Source organism: Anopheles ziemanni, chromosome 2, assembly GCF_943734765.1.
Source record: "Anopheles ziemanni chromosome 2, idAnoZiCoDA_A2_x.2, whole genome shotgun sequence".
NCBI lineage: Eukaryota > Metazoa > Arthropoda > Insecta > Diptera > Culicidae > Anopheles > Anopheles ziemanni.
Window position 1 is genome coordinate 76,479,609 of NC_080705.1, and position 18,399 is coordinate 76,498,007.

Genomic DNA, 18,399 nt, shown 5'->3' on the forward strand with positions numbered 1-18,399 from the left:
AGTTCGTCGCTGAGAAGCTTTGGTTTGGAGCGTTTCAGAGTGGCCAAACTGAGTATAAAGTCGCGATCGGAGAGCAGATTTGGCATCAGTACTCGACCAGCGTTCAGTAGATACAGTTCCAGTTTACTTCCAAACACCAAAGCCCTTAACAACATGTTCAAGGTAAGATTTCACTAGGGAGTGATTTACAAAGATCGTTGATCAAATTTCCTCCATCTTCACACAGATTGTTATGATCCTCGCTCTGGCCATTGCCGCGTTCGGTTATGAACACGAACACCACGATTACCATTCGCATCCGAGCTACAAGTTCGAGTATGGAGTGAAGGACCCCCATACCGGAGACCACAAGAGCCAGTGGGAACACCGGGATGGAGACGTCGTCAAGGGAGCCTACACCCTCCACGAAGCCGATGGAACCGAGCGAGTGGTCGAGTACTCCTCGGACAAGCACAACGGATTCCAGGCTCATGTGAAGCGAGTCGGACATGCCTACCATCCGGAAGTGTACGGACACCATGAGGAAGGACACTCGTATGGAGGTCATGGCCACGGACACGCCAGCAGCTACGCCAAGCTGAGCCAGCATCATTAAAGGATCAGAACATTGTGAACTGTTTTTAAAACCAGCCCTGTCTAAAACTGTGATCTTGTCTATGTAAATACATTTCTTTTCCAATGAAGCATTTGTAATACTTCTACTTGCAGTTGATAATGCGAGGCTTAAGAGCCATTTTCATAATATGCTCGGAAGAAATAATTCAAATATTGTAGGATTCCTCTTCCGAAAACCTGCGATTTTTTAAGGTACTCCTCAAAACTGCGTGAGCTAGAATACTCAAGAGTCCACGCTTATTAAGCACGTTAGTAATAGTTCAGTAACTTCTGTTATCCGACATATCTTTTTATCTTTTTTTTTTGCAGCAAATAATATAACTATCAATATTGTAAAGCTTTGTAACTTGTACAAAGTTCACAGAGTTTACTTTTTCGGGACTGTAAAGCCACTTCATTTGTAACTCATATACTCCTTTAACACGCCGCGCTTCCCCCAGCAGTGTTTAAATACTCCCATACTACCCATATCAAAAATACTCGTGCATGAAATAATCTAAATGTTTCTTTACACATTGACGCATATGTTGCAAGTGCTGTCGTTCTACTTCTTCTTTGTCGGCTGCTCCAGTAAGAGCTATTCCCCTTATATATCCACAGACAGTAAGTCCTCTCGTACAGAGAAGGGTCCGGTCTCCGCTGGTATAAATGTAAATACTCAACATTATCATTGAAACGCATGAAAAACAAAAAAAAAACAAATTAGAGATTGAATGTTACGAGAATGATTGAATATGGACATGTTTTCTTACTTTAATATTTTCCAAATATATCCCGATATGCGCTTGTCTCATTTTCCTAAGCAATGGATAGAATTCTGCTACATTTTAATAATTTCACTTGTGCAACTTGTTGTATGAAATCAAAAAACAATATTCTTGAACTGAGTTGATATATTTTAATAGGTTTAAATATTCTACATCTCAATTCGAAGAGATTGGTCGAATTTGATTGAATCAAAGAACCTTTTTGGGAACGCACTCTAGAGATAGAAAATTCTAGCTCAAGAGTCTAAAACCTGAAATTATTAACCTGGTGGAAAAACGACTTTGGCTTCAAGAAAAAAATACAACAACAAACATTTGCTTAATCTTGTGAACATGATATTTAGTATCGTCTTGAAATTTCCTAATTATACTTCGACAACTTGCTGTAGCTGTAACCATAACCGTGTCCATGCGAACCAGCGAATCCCTGTTGATGTCCGTACACTTCCGGATGGTGGGCATGTCCGACTCGCTTCACATGAACCTGGAATCCGTTGTGTTTGTCCGAGGAATACTCGACCACTCGCTCGGTTCCATCAGCTTCGTGGAGGGTGTAGGCTCCCTTGACGACGTCTCCATCCCGGTGTTCCCACTGGCTCTTGTGGTCACCGGTGTGGGGGTCCTTCACTCCATACTCGAACTTGTAGCTCGGATGCGAATTGTAGTCCTCGTAGGCAAGCGCTACCGCAAAGACGGCGGCAAAAACAACGCAAATCTGTAAAAATAAAACAAATTATAGTTAGTTTCATTTGCTACTGTCGTGTTTGTTTATTTCAACTTACTTTAAACATTTTGTTTGATGCGTTTTGTGTTGGCTGCTTGTTGAACATGCTAGTACTGATGGTTTACAGAAGGGCATGTTGTTATTTTATACTGAACAACAAACTTGAGAATGTTTGTTAGAGTGGTGAAGCTCATGGTAAAGAAAGTTTCTCCTGCCTAATTATTCTTCATCACAAACAGTCCTTTTTAATTAGTCTTAACAAAGTGAAGGCCATTGGTTCCTGAAGAACATAGGAAAAGCAACCCGTTCTCGAAATGAGCTTTGCGTGCCAGCGACCTGCAACCGAGTGTGGTTGAATCAAGCGTGCATTTGGAGGCTTTTACTAACTATATCGATAGTTTCTTTCGAATTGAATGAGTATATAAGCAGAAACTAGAAGGAACCAAATCATCACAACCCATTCGTTCTCGCTACCAACCCAACCGCTTACGAACAACTAACAATCAAAATGTTTAAGGTAAACCCTTTAAATAGCAGTGAATCAACCAAGTACCTAGATTGATAACGATTCTACAATCTATTCACAGCTTTGCATCGCCTTTGTAGCTGTCTTTGCGGTAGCGCTTGCCTACGAGGACTATCATTCGCATCCGAGCTACAAGTTCGAGTATGGAGTGAAGGACCCCCACACCGGAGACCACAAGATCCAGTGGGAACACCGGGATGGAGACGTCGTCAAGGGAGCATACACCCTCCACGAAGCCGATGGAACCGAGCGAGTGGTCGAGTACTCCTCGGACAAGCACAACGGATTCCAGGCTCATGTGAAGCGAGTCGGACATGCCCACCATCCGGAAGTGTACGGACATCAGCAGGGATTCGCTGGTTCGCATGGGCACGGTCATGGTTACAGTTACAGCAAGTTGTCGAAATACAATTAATTAGAGATCACTAGCAGCACATTCCTCATGACGAAAAATGAATAAACTATCAATTTACGTTGGAAAACGAATGAACCCCATGAATATGCAATCTTTTTTTAATGCTTTAACAGCTTCACAGTTAAATACATCAGACCCCGTTGTTTGAATTCTTATCGCTGGTACCGTCTAATGCTGCATAAAATCTGCGTATTCCTATTTCCCCTTCTTTTATCTTTCGCGGAATCGTAGGCTTTGGTTGAATTGATTCTCCAGTCACCAAAGTCTTCCGAAAACCAGTTTTCAATACACGTTTCTGTGATGCCGGTTTCGGAACGATATATGGTTACGGAAAACCCGATAATAAAATACGTATTCTTGTTTAACGTTCGCGGGAATTCCCCAATTTCGTCAAATGTTTCGTCTCACCAAGTTTTCGTCTTCTATTTTGTTTTGTTTTTTATCATTCACCTTTTAAAAAACTTGTTGAATTTAAAACTTTGTGCCTTTCTCGGAACACCTTAAATTTATGCTATTCATAACGAACACTCCCAAAGTACATGAACTTACAAATCAGAAGCAGATGCCCACATGGTAGCATCGAATTTACAGCAGCAATTTGTAAATATTAAATGATCTGTTCCAATTTCATGCCCAGTTAGCCACGCGTAACATCTTAACTGACCATGTCAAAGCGCACATTTGCCTGCCTTCGGCTCCGTCTCGTTTCCACCCATCTACTTTCCGCGCACTGGCACAGTTTTCATTCATGTTTTCCGATCATTTTCTCCCCAAGGCTCCCTTTGGCAGGAAATTGTTGCCGAAGCGTAGCATAAAACATAACACCTCGTCGCGCAGAGCGATTCCGACATCGCCCCAACACGGGGTTGGGGAATCCTAAGCGCGCAAGGTCATCGTTGCTGGCGCAAGAAGAAAAATGAGATTTTCCCCTTCTGAGGGCCAGCTAACCTTGGGCTGGGCCCCGAAATGGCAACGAAAAACAAAGCGCAACCGCTTTTCACAAACGAAGGCAAGTTCGAAGAAACCCGTGGACATAAACCAAAGTAGAATGCGGAAAGTGCAAGCCGTGGAACCGCAATGGCACGCATCGCGGCACGTCGAATGGTCGAACCGAATAGTTGTTGAACAGCCGTGAAACAGTTTTCCAGAACGCCCACTAATTCCTGCCAACAGCGCCGTCGCATGCCAAAACCAATCGCGACCTGTCACTCAAGGGAGCCACAAATTGGCGAAATCGAACCAAACCGATGGCTGTTTGTTGATTTTGCTTCTGTCGAAGGGCTTGTCGGTGATTTGGTTTTTTCTTCTCTCCACTTTTGCGCATTAATTAGCGACCATTTTTTGATTTTGTGCAAGAACACTAGACGCGGCCCGTCCGGACGTTCGGACGATATAAATAACCTACGCGAACACCAGTAGGACATCATTCAGCGGTCAAGTGTTCTAGCCAACAGGTGCCAAAGCAGCTAAAAACGCCTTCAACAATGTTCAAAGTAAGTAAAATTAAACATATCTTATGAGTCATTTAATCGAGAAGTTACCTAATGTTAAATGACCGATTCTCCATTAAATTGATAGATCATCATCCTGTCCGTCGTTTGCCTGGCTGTTGCTGCCTCGGCGCACTATTGGGGTGGAGCTGGTTACGGATACGGTGTGGATCATCATGACCATCAGGATTACTATTCGCATCCGAGCTACAAGTTCGAGTATGGCGTGAAAGACCCCCATACCGGAGACCACAAGAGCCAGTGGGAACATCGGGATGGAGACGTCGTTAAGGGAGCCTACACCCTCCACGAAGCTGATGGAACCGAGCGAGTGGTCGAGTACTCCTCGGACAAGCACAACGGATTCCAGGCTCATGTGAAGCGAGTCGGACATGCCCACCATCCGGAAGTGTATGGACACCACGGTGGTCACTATGGTGGATATCAGGGAGGCCACTATGGTCATCATGGCGCTGGCTACAGCTACAGCAAGCTGGATCAGCATTTTTAAATTGACTATAGTTTGCACGTCGTTTAATGATCACTGCCGGTTAGTTGTTCCTGAATAAATCTGTTGTTTTTCTTGCAAATCGCATGTTTAAATCATCCTTTTCCTTTTGTTATTTTATTTAAAGACGTTAAAGCTTAAAGGTTAAAGACGAAAGCTTAATATAAAGATTATTCGTGCAGCGCATCGAATCATGGGAGTTGTTCGAAAGTTCATCAAATCCGAAATCCGGAGCTCCTGAAATAGGAAGCAAAAAACATTTACATACCAGCCACAGAAATAGAATAAAGCAATTTCGAATGTTATGTTACATTACCCAAGTACGTCAACATTATTTGTCCATTGCAAGTTCCAAAGATCGTCTTCTAGGAAGTTTAAAAGATAAGAGGAAATGCTTGTACATTTTAAAGCTCCTAAATTGTGAACTAGACTCACCGCGTATTTCAAAAACAAAAAAATGACATTAAAAGAGGATGGACTTTGAACAAAACATACTGCAGTGTGCGTTCACGAACCGGTAAAACCTGACCCATCGAGCCCGTCGTAACAATCACTCTCACAAAGCGTAGTGTCTATTTCGCTAACTCGACAGTAGCCGGTAGAGGTCATGATATCCTCCAAACTACTTGTTCTTTCTTCGACAAGCCTTATTACATCTTCACTGTACTTTTCAGAGTTTTGTTTCACAACGTATTCCAGGCGATTGAGTTTTGGAATCATCTCATTTTTCAGGAAGCTCATAATGTTTGCAGCTTGCCGTCGACAAACGTTTTCGGTATGGTTTACTATTCTCTTTCCTCTAGCACGTCGCATTGGGGTTTGATCCTTGTGCCGTTTCACTTTTTCACTTCGTTCGCCCTGTGGTTCACATACACTTATTTTCACATGGCACTTTTTCAAAACACAAGTTTTCTCATGCGAAGCAAACTGGGTTTTTACATCATTCGTTAGCGAAGTTAGTCTTCTTTCTACATAGGACTCTATATGCATTAAATTCTCCTCCATCCTGGACTCAAATGAGTCCAGTCGTTGTTGCACGAGAGTCTGCATTGTGGTAAGCTTTTTTTCTATTTCAGACTCTATCTTTTTCAGCCCAGCCAGCAGTGACACTTCATCAGGATTATTATGGTTATTTTTGTCTCGTTCTCTGATTGATGCCGCGGCTTTCTCAATTATTTCAGCTGTTACTTCTAGTTTGTCGTTATAATGTTTCATAAATGCTTCGAGCTCATGTAATTTGGTAGAAAAGTTATTTAAGAATGTTTCATTTACGCTCCAACCCGGTACAACGAAAAGTAACACCACGAATAGGAAAACTTTTTCCACCTCCATCGCTACCGTTCACTACGCGCACTAATTTCATAACCCAACTTTCTGCGCGTGAATTTGACAACCAACTGATGAGGGTGACACCCGAGAGCCTCTCTACTCCCTGTGTCAACAGGTATTTTCGCATTTTGTACTGTTGTAATATTGTGTGTCCTCTTACCCACACTTCAACTTTTACGCAAAGAGTACACCCATACAATACCAGTCGAACTGGTTTCCTCCATTTAAAGGTGGCTTAAAAGACTTTAGAAATTTTTCATTTACAACAAGGGAACCGGAATTCTACAAGATTTATTTTTAACCCAATTTTACTAAACCACTCTCCTAAAGCAATAAAAAATAGATTTTAAGTCCGGTTTGCCTCCATTTTGCAATAAACATAAACATAAATCGTCGTACTCTCTTCTTCGTACTCAAACTCTCTTCGGAGAGAGGCCTTGTCCCACTAGGGGATGTCGTGCCACATAAATAATAATAAATCGTCGTACTCGTGTGGTAATACCTGGAACCATAAACATTTATCAGAATTTAAAGTTGTTAGTTTTCTTAGCCCATAAATAATATGATTATTTAAACGATACAGCTGTGACTATAAATGTATTCTAATTAATTTTATCAATTCAGTCATAGAACAGGGAAAAAAAGCCCTTGGAAGATTATTGGCTCACTATTGTCACAATACGAAATTTTCCCACATTTCAGATCAAGCTTTACGAAAACTGTCTTTTGTTACGTAAATAAGACAAGTCGAAAATTCAACAAAACATGTTATTATGTTTCAATTTATAAGTTTCGACATTTTAGTGCTTCAAACTACTTCTGCTTCTAACATTGAAAGTAGTTCGTGTTCTTGTGCTTACTATGAATAACGGAATATTTAAATTCCACCAATCAGCTGTTGTTATCGTCCATTACTGAAAAAAAACCTCAGCCGTTCCCAATTTTCTTTCCCAATCTCCCTCTGGAGACGAATCTAAAGCAAATATGCGCCATCGTTGTGGAATGACAGTCTTTGGTTGTATTATGAAACCACTGTGCATGATCGTATAATACGTGATGAACAAACTACAACCACTCGGTCAGGTACGAAGGACAGTTGGCTGCAGGTTGGAAGGTACAACGTTCATTGGAAGCTCTTTCCGTGTCCGTAACCGTGGTGCTCGTGAACCACATGCTGCTGGTGTTGTTGGTGATGCTGCTGCTCCTGATGCTCGTTTGCCTGATGATAGTCATGCTGATGATGATGATGCTGCTGCTGCTCCTGCTGGGGCTCGAAAAGGTGGTGCTTCTGGGGCTCGTGGTGATGCTCCTTGTGCTCCTCGTGCACATGCTCCTTCACCGGGACGTGCGGGTGTTCAATCTTCTTCACCACCGCGTTGAACCCGTGATGCGGATCGGCCGTGTACTCGACCAGGCGCGAGCTGCCGTCCGCATCAAGAATGGTGTAGGCCCCGCGAACCACCTCCCCGTCGCGTTCCTCCCAGTGCGTCTTGTGGTCACCGGTGTGCGGATCCTTCACGCCATACTCGAACTTGTAGTTAATCGGGGCATAAAAATCAACAAAATGATCGTGCTCCTCCTCCTTGTGGTGGTGGTGGTGGTGTTCCGGTTCCGGCTTAGCCTCATCCTCAACCGGTGCATGATGGAAAATCTTCCTTGCAGCAACCTTGGTGCTCGGGTATCCTTTACCGGAAGGTGCATAGGCGGCCGTTGCAACAGCTACCAACACAAAACAGCTAACAAACTGTCGAGCGTTCAGAGGATAAAAATGGATAACGTTAAAACTTAAACACTCACACACAAACTTTGCTCACAGTTTTGGGCGTGTACACTGTTTTCATACTCACTCGGAACATTGCACTTCGAGAGAAATATCCTGCACCACTCAACACTTGCTTACTACCAAAACTCGTTGTCTATTGTTCGAAAGCTATTGATGGAATGATGCTGACTACCGCACTTGCACCAGTTTATATACGACATTTTAAAAAGAGAGTTTTAAAGCGGAAAGCCCGAAAGAGCTGGGAACAGTGGCTGATCGCTAGTAGATCGTACCAAGCAACTCCCCGGCATTAAGCCGTCAGGCTTCCCGATTTGCCCGGGCCTTCGCACAAGGTTGACGCTCGGCGGCTCCAAACGCCGGTTACATAAAAAGAAGTACAAAAAATATACCGAACGAAAGAAATTGAATCTAAACCAGTCCGGCGAGCGAGAGCACTCAATCACCCTTCACGCCCCGCGGGAGAAAGGTCCCGCAGTGTTTCGGCAGGCGGTGCACGGTTTGCAAGTAATTTAATTAGCGTTCAGTTGCGATCGATTTGCGACGCGGAACCGATGCATCCATCCACCAGCCGGCGAAAATTGTACCCCGGGAGGGCACGCAAAACCGCCAGGAGGGAGAAAAAATGGCCACTCACGATGGGACCACGAGAAACAAAATTTTGCACCCGACGAAATGCAGCTTACCCCAAAAGGAAGGGGGTTGGTGAGCGTGAGAAATGTGCAAAACTGCTGCACATCCACCGTACAAGATATGGCAAGGCATGGACAATTTAATCCAACCAGTGTATAAGTCGATCAACGATTGAGATGGAAAAAGTTAGCAATCTTTCTTCAAAACATTCCACACAATGAAAAATTCCAGAATTATTAGGTCTGCAAGTAAGTCTGCAAGTGTTTGGGAATTCTTGTTCACTCAGATCATGTGTCAAGAACCGGCACCGGTTAAATTATGATGAGGCTTGGTTTGGTGAATACAGCCGGTGAGGTATATAACATCCTATTTCAGCGTTTCCAGATAAGTTTTCACTGTTCTAGCAACGTGAGGCCGAGCGTTGTCGCGCAGGAGAATGACATTGTCGTGCCTCTACGCGAATTGAGGTCGTTTTTCTTTTAAAATTTGGCTCAATTGCATCAGTTGTGTTCGATAACGTTCTTCAGTGACGGTGTTGATGGGTTGTAGGAGTTCGTTTGTATCCGTTCGTCGACCAAGTAGCTGAAGCATGGCGATCTCCTTGACGCTGACGGTCGTTAACATCGAATTCGCCATTTTTAAAGCGCCCAAACCAACCACGGTACGTAGTTTTACTAATAGTATCGTCTCCGTAAACTTGTTGCAGTTCCCGAAACGCTGCAGCAGCTGTTTTCTTCGAATTGAAGAAGAAAAGTAGCACTTCCCGCAAATTTCGATGATAGTTCGGCTCGAAATTCGACATTTTCCAGATAATCTCTATATCTATAAAAATGAATGTTTGTATGTTCGTGATGCTAAAACTCAAAATCGGCTGAACCAATCTTGATGACGTCTTTATATGATTTGTTCCTTCTTACCCAAGGAAGGTTTAGGAAAAAAGAGAATTTGAAAATTCCCAAGGAAAAGCCGGAAAATGGGAAAATTCGGTAAAAACGGCTTTTTTCCATATAAAAAAAATAATTTACCTTCTCTAACGAAAACTAAAAAATGGTTGGACTTTTTACTACGAAGTCTTCTTATGGCTTATTCCTTTTGGTCCAACTAAGGTTTAGAAAAATGGAAAGTTTGAAAATTTTCAAGGAAAAGCCAGAAAATATAAAAAAAAAACTCGATAAAAATAATTTTTCCATAAAAGTAATTATCAATATCTATAAAAATGAATGCTAAAATCGGCTGGAATCATTATCATTGGTACGACCAATCTTTGTATAGTTTGTTCCTCTCACCTTAGAAAGGTTTAGCAAAAAAGAAAATTTGAAAATTCTCAAGAAAAAGCCGGAAAATTCGAAAATTTGTAAAAACGGCTTTTTCCATATAAAAAAAATTTCTATAACGGATACTGAATAACGACTGGACTAATTCGTACGAAGCCTGCTGGTGGTTGATTTCTTTTGACTCAATTATGAATTTATAAGGGTGAATATTTTTTTAAATTTCTAAGAAAAAGGAAGAAAACTAGAAAACTCGAAAAAGGGCTTTTTTCATACGAAAAATCATATAAAAATTAATGTTTCTTTGTTTGTAACGCTAATATTTAAAATCGGCTGAGCCAATCTTGAAGATGTCATGGGATGATGTTCCTTTTTAACCAAGGAAGAGTTAGAAAAAATGTGAAATTATTTAAGGAAAATCCAGAAAATGGGAAGAATTGTAAAAACGGTTTTTTCCATAATATAATCAAATATACAATTTACAACTAAAACTAAGAGACTCAATCTTAACGATGTTGTGGGATCAATTGTTCCTTTTGGGCCAAACAAAAATTAGGAAAACGAAAAGTTCAAAAATTACAAATGAAAATTAGAATTGTAGAGTTAAATCTGTACTGGATCGTGGATTGTAACGTGAGTGTTGCTATTTTGCAATACACTTCATCGAAAATTGAACTCATTACAAATCTTTATCTAAACTTTGCGCATAGTATCGAAACTACGAATGGTTGAATGCGCGTGCAGCCGTTAGCTGCCTTTAAAAACTGATGCCATTGGACCATTGCTCTCATATAAATTGTTTGATCGTGATATAAGTGAAGACTAAGTCAAGAATCGTTTAGCAGAATTTTATAACATTCTTTGGATTTGCCTGATATGCCGTGTCCTAAAGATGGATCTGCTATTGATATGTGTCGACATCAACGAACATAAGGGACTTCCTTTGAGTTCCAATGCTTTGTTATTTCAAAATTAGCTGGTTATTAAAATTTGACGAGGCGAAGTTCGTTGGGTCAGCTTGTATAACTATATTATGCAACAATTAAATCACCAATCTGATAAGACAGTTTGTTCACTATATGTCTAAGGTAAAATTATGGCGATTCAGATACGCCAATATCGGCCAACTGTCATTACAAGCGATATTTTTTGACAAACAGCGAGAACTTAATTGCAGACCTAATATTTTCTTAAAGCATTTAAAAAAACAAATTTCGTCTTAGGAAACGTGGATACAATAACACTACTGAGTGATCATGTTCACTCATTCGAAGTGCTGCACAGAAAAAATGTTACATAGCTCAAAGGGCCGAAATCATCCAAAAAACCTAACACGAACAACAAAAATACAGCATGGCCCCCGCGGTCAGCTATATTGTTCCAATTTTCATGCACCGGTCATAAACCGGCCATAAGCCATCCACCGTAAGAAGCTTAACACGGATTTCCTCCTAATTGGTGCTCGACGGTGGACGTGCCACGTGCCTTGTGCTCTATGGCTGTACAAGAGATCGTTTAATCCAAACCGGTTCGTTTCCTGGCGCCCCCCGGGCCACTAGACTCTGGTTCACTTCACCGATGAAGTAATTGACGTTTCATTGTTTCGTGCCCCTTTCATTTTTTCTTCTCCCCGCTAAGCGAACGGAAAGCCCTCGAAAACTCTCCAAAACAAAACTAAAGCATCGCAACGCATTCGCAGTTGATCCGAGCACGAAGACACATATGTATCATAAGAAAAATCCCACGCAGAATCTGTATTAGTTTGAGGCTCCCCTTTTTAGATGCTGTCTAATGTTGGACTGCAAAACCTATCGACCCAGTGGAGGGTGGTGTGGCTTTAGGTTCGTAATTTACGTACGCTGGTTGCGCCAAAAAGATCACACGCACCTGATGAAGGTGAAACGATGTAAAGGCGTAGGCGAACCTTTGGTGATGAGCTCGGCGTTCGAAACGGTGCCAATTTACACCTCCACGAGCTGAAGGGTACCGTTTTGACTGGAAATGAAACAGACCGACGAGCAAATCGAACCATTTGTGAAATCGTTTGCACTTCATCATTCATTTTCTCTATTGCCGGGGATCCGCGGTAAAGATCGCGCTCGACAAAACGATTGGAGATGGGCGGCCCAAACGACGAGACGGGTATGCGCAACGACAATTGCAGACGAAGGCGGAAAAAATCTACGCAACGTGAAACAACCCATTCATGGATCGTCTCATTAAACGGTCGATAACAGTGGAAATGTCAGTGCAGATGGGTAGCGATCTCAGATGAGGGTTCCCACCATGCGGAAAACAAATCGATGCCAAATCGGTGCCAATTGAAATTGGTTGTTTTTCATCGGCACACCTTGGGATGGAACGTTTTCCACAAAGTGATAATAGAGGCAATCGAAAAACTGTAAGCAAACTCATGTTGTGTAACGACAAAGTGATTAAACAAGGTATAAAAGGAATTTATTCACGTCAGTTAAGGTGCCAAAATGAATTCAAATGTTTTCTTCCATTGCACAATAATAATTAAATCTACGGTTATTTAAAAATAGGGATCATTTTGGCAAACACTTTGGAAAACTTGAAAATAATCAATTAGTCGAACATAAATGAGCTAATAGCACCCAATCAACAAAGTTATTGGCATTTTCCTTCCTCTTTTACGACTACTTTTCGCTACCGCTTTGAATGGATTATAATTTCCCACCCAAACCGAACAATATTACGTCCAAAATCAACTTACTCCACCTTCAAATTTGTCCATTTTTTCGGTCACTTTCATAAATTAGTCACGCAGCGCAGTTACCCGGCTACGCGGGGCAAACGATAAAGTTATTAGCAAGCCGAGTGGTACGTAAGGCAGCAAAGCACCCCCAAAAAATTCCACATCTTGTGTGCCCCTCTCTCACTCCCACTCTCCGATTCGTTTCCCTGAGTTGCATTCGTTTGCATTGGCACTATTGTGCTCCAGTTTCGGCATAGCGAAACCAGCCAAAGAACAATAATTGCATACGCCTCCATCTCGTGCCTTGAACGCTGCAACCGGAGTTTGCTGCACACGCACCACGCAAGACGAACTCGTTCTCACTTTCTGCAATTTCCCATAGAAAAAGGCTCCCGTCCACACGCTGGCCTTCGATTGTGTGTGTTCGGCTAAATTTTAAATACAATGCGTGTGCGACCGGTTTGCAATACATCGTGGGTATGACACCTGGCGGCACGATAGCTGGAACTCACATGGATGGGACAGAACCCGCGAAGAATTGCCAATTTTCCGGACATGATTCTCTTTGCGCCGGTTGAGGTGTAACCAAGATGGGAAAACAATTCTCACGCAAAGTGAAATCCCTTGCCGAGGGATGTGTGTTTAGGGTGATCTGTTTCACAGATGGTAGGGGCGCACGTTTTTCAGAACAGTATATATACTTAAGCCAATGTCTCAGAACGGTATCAGTCAGTCTCTGCTCTTTGAGTTGAATCAATCAAAACAAAGTTTATTCGTTTGTCCTGTGTGATCTAAATATATCCAAGATGAATATGATTTCGGTAAAGAGAAACGAATCAACCGACAAGAGTGAAAACCGTGCGGTGCAAGTGGAAAACGAATAACATCGTGTCTGTCTTCTAGGTTCCTACGGTGGTGCTTATGTTGGTGGCCACGGGCAGTGCGTACGTCGCCGGTAATGGATACAAAATACTCACCAAACATTCGTCGCAGTATTTCGGCAACGGGGCGAACGCCATCGACTCGTACCAATCGTCGGGTATCGGGTCCGGTTACAGCGAGGCCGGTCTGATCGGCTACAAGTCATCGCAGGATGCGCAGGCGTACCCAGAAAATGGATACGACCACAGTGACTACTATACGTACCCGAAGTACAAGTACGACTACGGAGTACAGGATGCGCACACCGGGGACCACAAGAGCCAGTGGGAGATCCGTGATGGCGACGTGGTGAAGGGTGGCTACACGCTGTACGATGCCGATGGTACGAAGCGGGTGGTGGAGTACTCCTCGGACAAGCACAACGGATTCCAGGCGCACGTGAAGCGCGTAGGACACGCGCACCACCCGCAGGTGTACAAGACGGAGCACGGAATCTCCGGTGGAGGCTATGAGGAAGCGGCCGGATATAGCTACAGCAACATCAATCAACATTTGTGAGGTTGAAGAAAATGCAGGAAACCTTCTATTATATTTTATTTATTCACTTTTACTTAGAAATCTGCTTTCTGTCGAAATTTTTAAAGTACTCGACTTACTTACTCGACTGAAAATAAACAAGCCTAAATGTAGGCAATTGCGCTGAACATAGCGTGTGTTAGAAAATATACCAGTTTTCTGCCGTTGATGCTAACAGCTTGAGACGACGTCTAGCGAAAGAACGTCCATCTGTACATTTTTGTCTCAGTGTATCGATCATCTTGGCTTCAACAGAAACCCTGCTTTCTTATGTTTGAAAAATTAACACATGTATAAATCATGAGATGACACGTAACTGGTCAAGGTTTCCCTTGTCCTGTTTGAGGTCTTTTGCGCACCGCCAAGAAACTGACCGTTCGAGCAACCCGGTCGACATACATTGATAATGATATCAAATCAAGCACGTCCCACTCCACCACCCCTCTCCCTCCCTCGGAAGGAGCTTAAGTTTAATCGACCAGCTGATTAAGCAATTAAAACCAGCTCCGGTAAAACAAAACCCTTCGCCCGGTTAAGGGAAGACAACGGAAAAACTGGCCACGGCGTAACGCTCGCATCACTGCCCCGCAAAACGTTGAACCGTTTGAAAGTGTACTCCCGGGAAAACTGGTTCCTGCGCGATCGAGAGGTTTCCTTTTTTTCCCCCAACCCCGAGCAAGTTCGGCGATGGCTGCGTCACCGCAGTTACGCACGCCCGGGTAACCGACCCGATGGTGGTTGACCGTTTTCCCTTTTTTGCGAATATGGCCGGCCAGGAATGAGGGGAATTTAGCCCCGACCTAAACCTAGTGCATCGAGGCAGGGGCAAGGGCCGCACTAGTTTCTAGGGCCCGCTTTTTCCATGCGGATTTTATCGTTCAGAAGTGGTAGACTTTCTTCTGTTTGAGTTCGTCGCTTTATCGGAGATTGAAGTCTTTTGCCTTGGACTGACGAAATTGTGCTTCTTTGTCATATCTTTAACAACAAACTGCTAATTTAATTATTTATTGTAATTAGTTTTGGTTACTAAATGCTTGTTATTATATAGATTCATTATATATTATTAACGCAAACCAAATTCAGGAATGAATCAAATCATAACCAGTATAGTTTCATAGAAAATACACAGTTTCGCTAGCGCTCCTCAAAGCATTTCTCTTTTTGCTCATCCTCACAAAGTGTCAAACAATCATCATTAACCAGAGAAAAGTGCACCATATTTCTTTCCACCGAACAGTGAACCACGCAATAAATGAAAATAATGTCCTGCTCGTCAATTGAACAAACTTCGAAATCAACCATTAGGTACCCGTTCCATTAGCAACCGTTCGCAACCGGTAAAATGTTGCACCCCACGATCGAAAGGGAAATTCATCCCACTGGACGATATACGTCTTTCGGACGGAAGCTGCAAGACGCCCGGGAAAGTGATGTGCGAGGGATGGGAAAAATGGTTGCGAACGACGCGAACCGGTTTTCCACTTTCCATTTCCATCCGTGCGCGGGCATGGTTCTCCTACCGAGGGGCCATTCCAACCCTTCAGGGAGGACCTTTTCCCAATGGGGGCGCACAACTTGAAGGAAGTTGCCGCTCTTTACGATCGTTCGCGCGCGCCCATTCGTTTGTTCGCTTGCCCGGCGTTTCCGTCGCGCTTGCGCACATCCTCCCGATCCGGCCCGAACGTGGCCACGTTCGACGTCGTCGTTGTCATCGCCGTCGTGATGTCACTAAAGAGTCCAAGTCGATGGTGGAACCGAGGTGCACGAGAAAGACAGCAAGACATCAGCCAGCTCGGGACGGGAGAAAGGCTTTTACCATACCGTTCGGTGAAAACTTCGCTCTTGATCTTGCCCAAGAAAACTAACGCACGAAGCCGCTCGGTGCCTTTGCACCGTTTGCCGAGCAGGCTGGGGTGGTTATTTTTTGTGTTGCTCCACCTCGCAGACGTGCGCCTACCGTGGACTGGCACCGGCGCTGCTTGGTGGCGTGTATATAAACGTGCAAAGAAGATGCACACCGCTTGACTGGCGAAAAGACCTTCAAACGGTGCAGACGTTGCAGTGAACAAACAGTTGCGAATTGTGGCCATTTAAAAATTCGACCCGCTATTACGCAGTGCGTTGGAGGAGAAGTAATTTAAAGTACACAATTGAAGTGCATCGAACTATCTGGTGAAAAGTGATAAGAGTGAGAAAATCGGTTTGAAAATTTGTGACAAAGATTTTTCGCGGGCTAATGTGCTGAAAAGGACCATTTCAAGTGAAAATCCAAAACTTTCTAGTGAACCAAGCATCAAACGGCTTTTCATCAATCGGCTGGTTGGTGAAAATGTTGCTTTTCAAGGTGAGTTAAGTGTTGCCAAAACGAAATATACAAACATCAGCATGTATACACATCTTGGTTGGAAAAGTAAAACGTAATCCGTTCTCAACTCTTAGTTATCAACGTCCGTAATTTTCAAACAGCAAACCAAACATCCCTGGGATGAAAATCCTTCGCTTGTCCAAAAGTAAGGTGCGATAAGTCTCCTTCATTTAACGTCCCTGTTTGCTTGGAAGCTATTCTACCACATTTGTATGGAATTTCACCAGACTTGTGCTTTTTGGCGCAAGTTCAACACACCGTGCCTTGATGCTGCAACTTTGCCAAAGGAACTCCAGCTTTCCACCTTCCCCTGGCAGGCACATCGCCGGAAAGAACCGTTGCCGATGCCCGTCCTCGCACACTGTGTATACACTCCATGGTTGGCAAGTTTTGCACCTCGTTTCATGCTAAATGTGATTTTAATCTAACATTCGTCAAACGCGGCCACATTTACCCGGTGGTTGTCGTCGCCGTCGTCGTCGTGGTTGAGGTGTTCTGCACGCTGGGTGGCAGAATGCGCTTGGAACCGGCGTTCGGCGACGATGCAGAAAAAAACCCTCCTCTTTCGTAAAAATTCAAGGAGCGGAAACGACTGAGCGACGAGGGGATGTGGAGGGGTAGATAAATCGATCGTTTAATGGCAAGCGCAGAGCTTTTCGGTGCCGGCCCCGCGAAAGCTGTAATTATTTCCACGCTCCGAAGTGCCGTCAAGATCGCGATCGCACGCAGAGAGTGTGTGTGTGTGTCAGTGTGTCCCAGAATGTTGATAATGCGTTTGCCAATCGCAAAACCCGTAACTCTTGCGGATGCAAAGCATTGCGGCCACCGTAATGGGTTCAAACAATTAATTATGGGCCCTGCCCGCGTGCGGTTTGACACGGTCAGGCTCTTGTGGTTGCATTCCTTCATGTGCATGTCACAACGAGAAAATTTTCGCAAAAACAAACACATCAACAACAGACGATTGATTATGGACAGAGATCGACACATCGAATCACAGATAAACAGAAGGACAAATCGCAAAACTGGTCGATAATCGTGGAAATCCGTAGCCCCCCGGGCCATTTTCACGCCCTCAACCCCACTCAATTGCGTGCGTTTAGCACTCAATCGTGGCCTAATCATAGCGATTACTTCGTTCGATTGAGTGGGTCAATCGATCGATCAATCCGAATGGGAAACTGTGAGAAGTTTTTCCCTCTGCAAACGACATATCGATTTCGACTGCTGGAATTACGGGGAGGTACCACAGGGTACGGAGGGTGCATTATGCTGGCGTGTGCATGTTCAATAGCCATCGGACACCAAGCATACGGTCTAGGGCGCCTATTAGTGTTGATTAGAAATACATAAAATTTAATAATCGGCGCATAATGAATGGAAATTAAACGCGTCGGTACGCTGCGTAAGGCTCCATATTGGCTGTTAATTTAGATTAGAAGGCATGTTTACCGAATTTCGTATGGAGAAAACTGTGTTCAAATGAATTCAACGATGAGGATTCATAAATCACGTTAGCTGAAAGCTTCCACTGTAATGTCTTGATGTTGATGCCCTGTCGCTGCCACGATCCATCTGTTGTGGGGCGCCCATTTGAAAATCACATCAATCGCTTTTCCGTTCACCAGAAACCCTCCTCTCAAATTACCTTTCATCAAGCTGAACCAAACGTCAAAACGATGCCAGATAGTCGCGCGCATCTCTTCCGTGCTTGTGATTGAATGTTACTATCGATTCCACCAGTTCAAATCCACGCCCGTCTTCGATCCAAGCATCAAGATGATTCAGCCTGACTGGAA

At 43.5% G+C, this 18,399-nt stretch overlaps 4 protein-coding genes across 4 annotated transcripts; 3 read left to right on the forward strand and 1 right to left on the reverse strand.

Moving 5' to 3' along the window:
* Window positions 1-153: 153 nt before the first annotated feature.
* Window positions 154-595, forward strand: LOC131291432 (cuticle protein 19-like). The gene is made up of 2 exons (XM_058320645.1): window positions 154-162; window positions 227-595. The coding sequence occupies exons 1-2, from the start codon at window positions 154-156 to the stop codon at window positions 593-595; spliced, it is 378 nt and encodes a 125-aa protein (XP_058176628.1).
* Window positions 596-1,743: 1,148 nt separating this feature from the next.
* Window positions 1,744-2,212, reverse strand: LOC131294392 (cuticle protein 19-like). Its single transcript, XM_058322440.1, has 2 exons — window positions 2,165-2,212; window positions 1,744-2,103 (listed from the first exon to the last, which is right to left on the reverse strand). Exons 1-2 carry the CDS (start codon window positions 2,210-2,212, stop codon window positions 1,744-1,746), a joined length of 408 nt encoding a protein of 135 aa, XP_058178423.1.
* A 402-nt stretch (window positions 2,213-2,614) lies between these two features.
* Window positions 2,615-3,047, forward strand: LOC131291443 (cuticle protein 19-like). The gene is made up of 2 exons (XM_058320657.1): window positions 2,615-2,623; window positions 2,694-3,047. Exons 1-2 carry the CDS (start codon window positions 2,615-2,617, stop codon window positions 3,045-3,047), a joined length of 363 nt encoding a protein of 120 aa, XP_058176640.1.
* Window positions 3,048-4,531: 1,484 nt separating this feature from the next.
* On the forward strand, window positions 4,532-14,217 carry LOC131294394 (pro-resilin-like). The gene is made up of 3 exons (XM_058322441.1): window positions 4,532-4,540; window positions 4,626-5,038; window positions 13,719-14,217. The coding sequence occupies exons 1-3, from the start codon at window positions 4,532-4,534 to the stop codon at window positions 14,215-14,217; spliced, it is 921 nt and encodes a 306-aa protein (XP_058178424.1).
* Window positions 14,218-18,399: the final 4,182 nt, after the last annotated feature.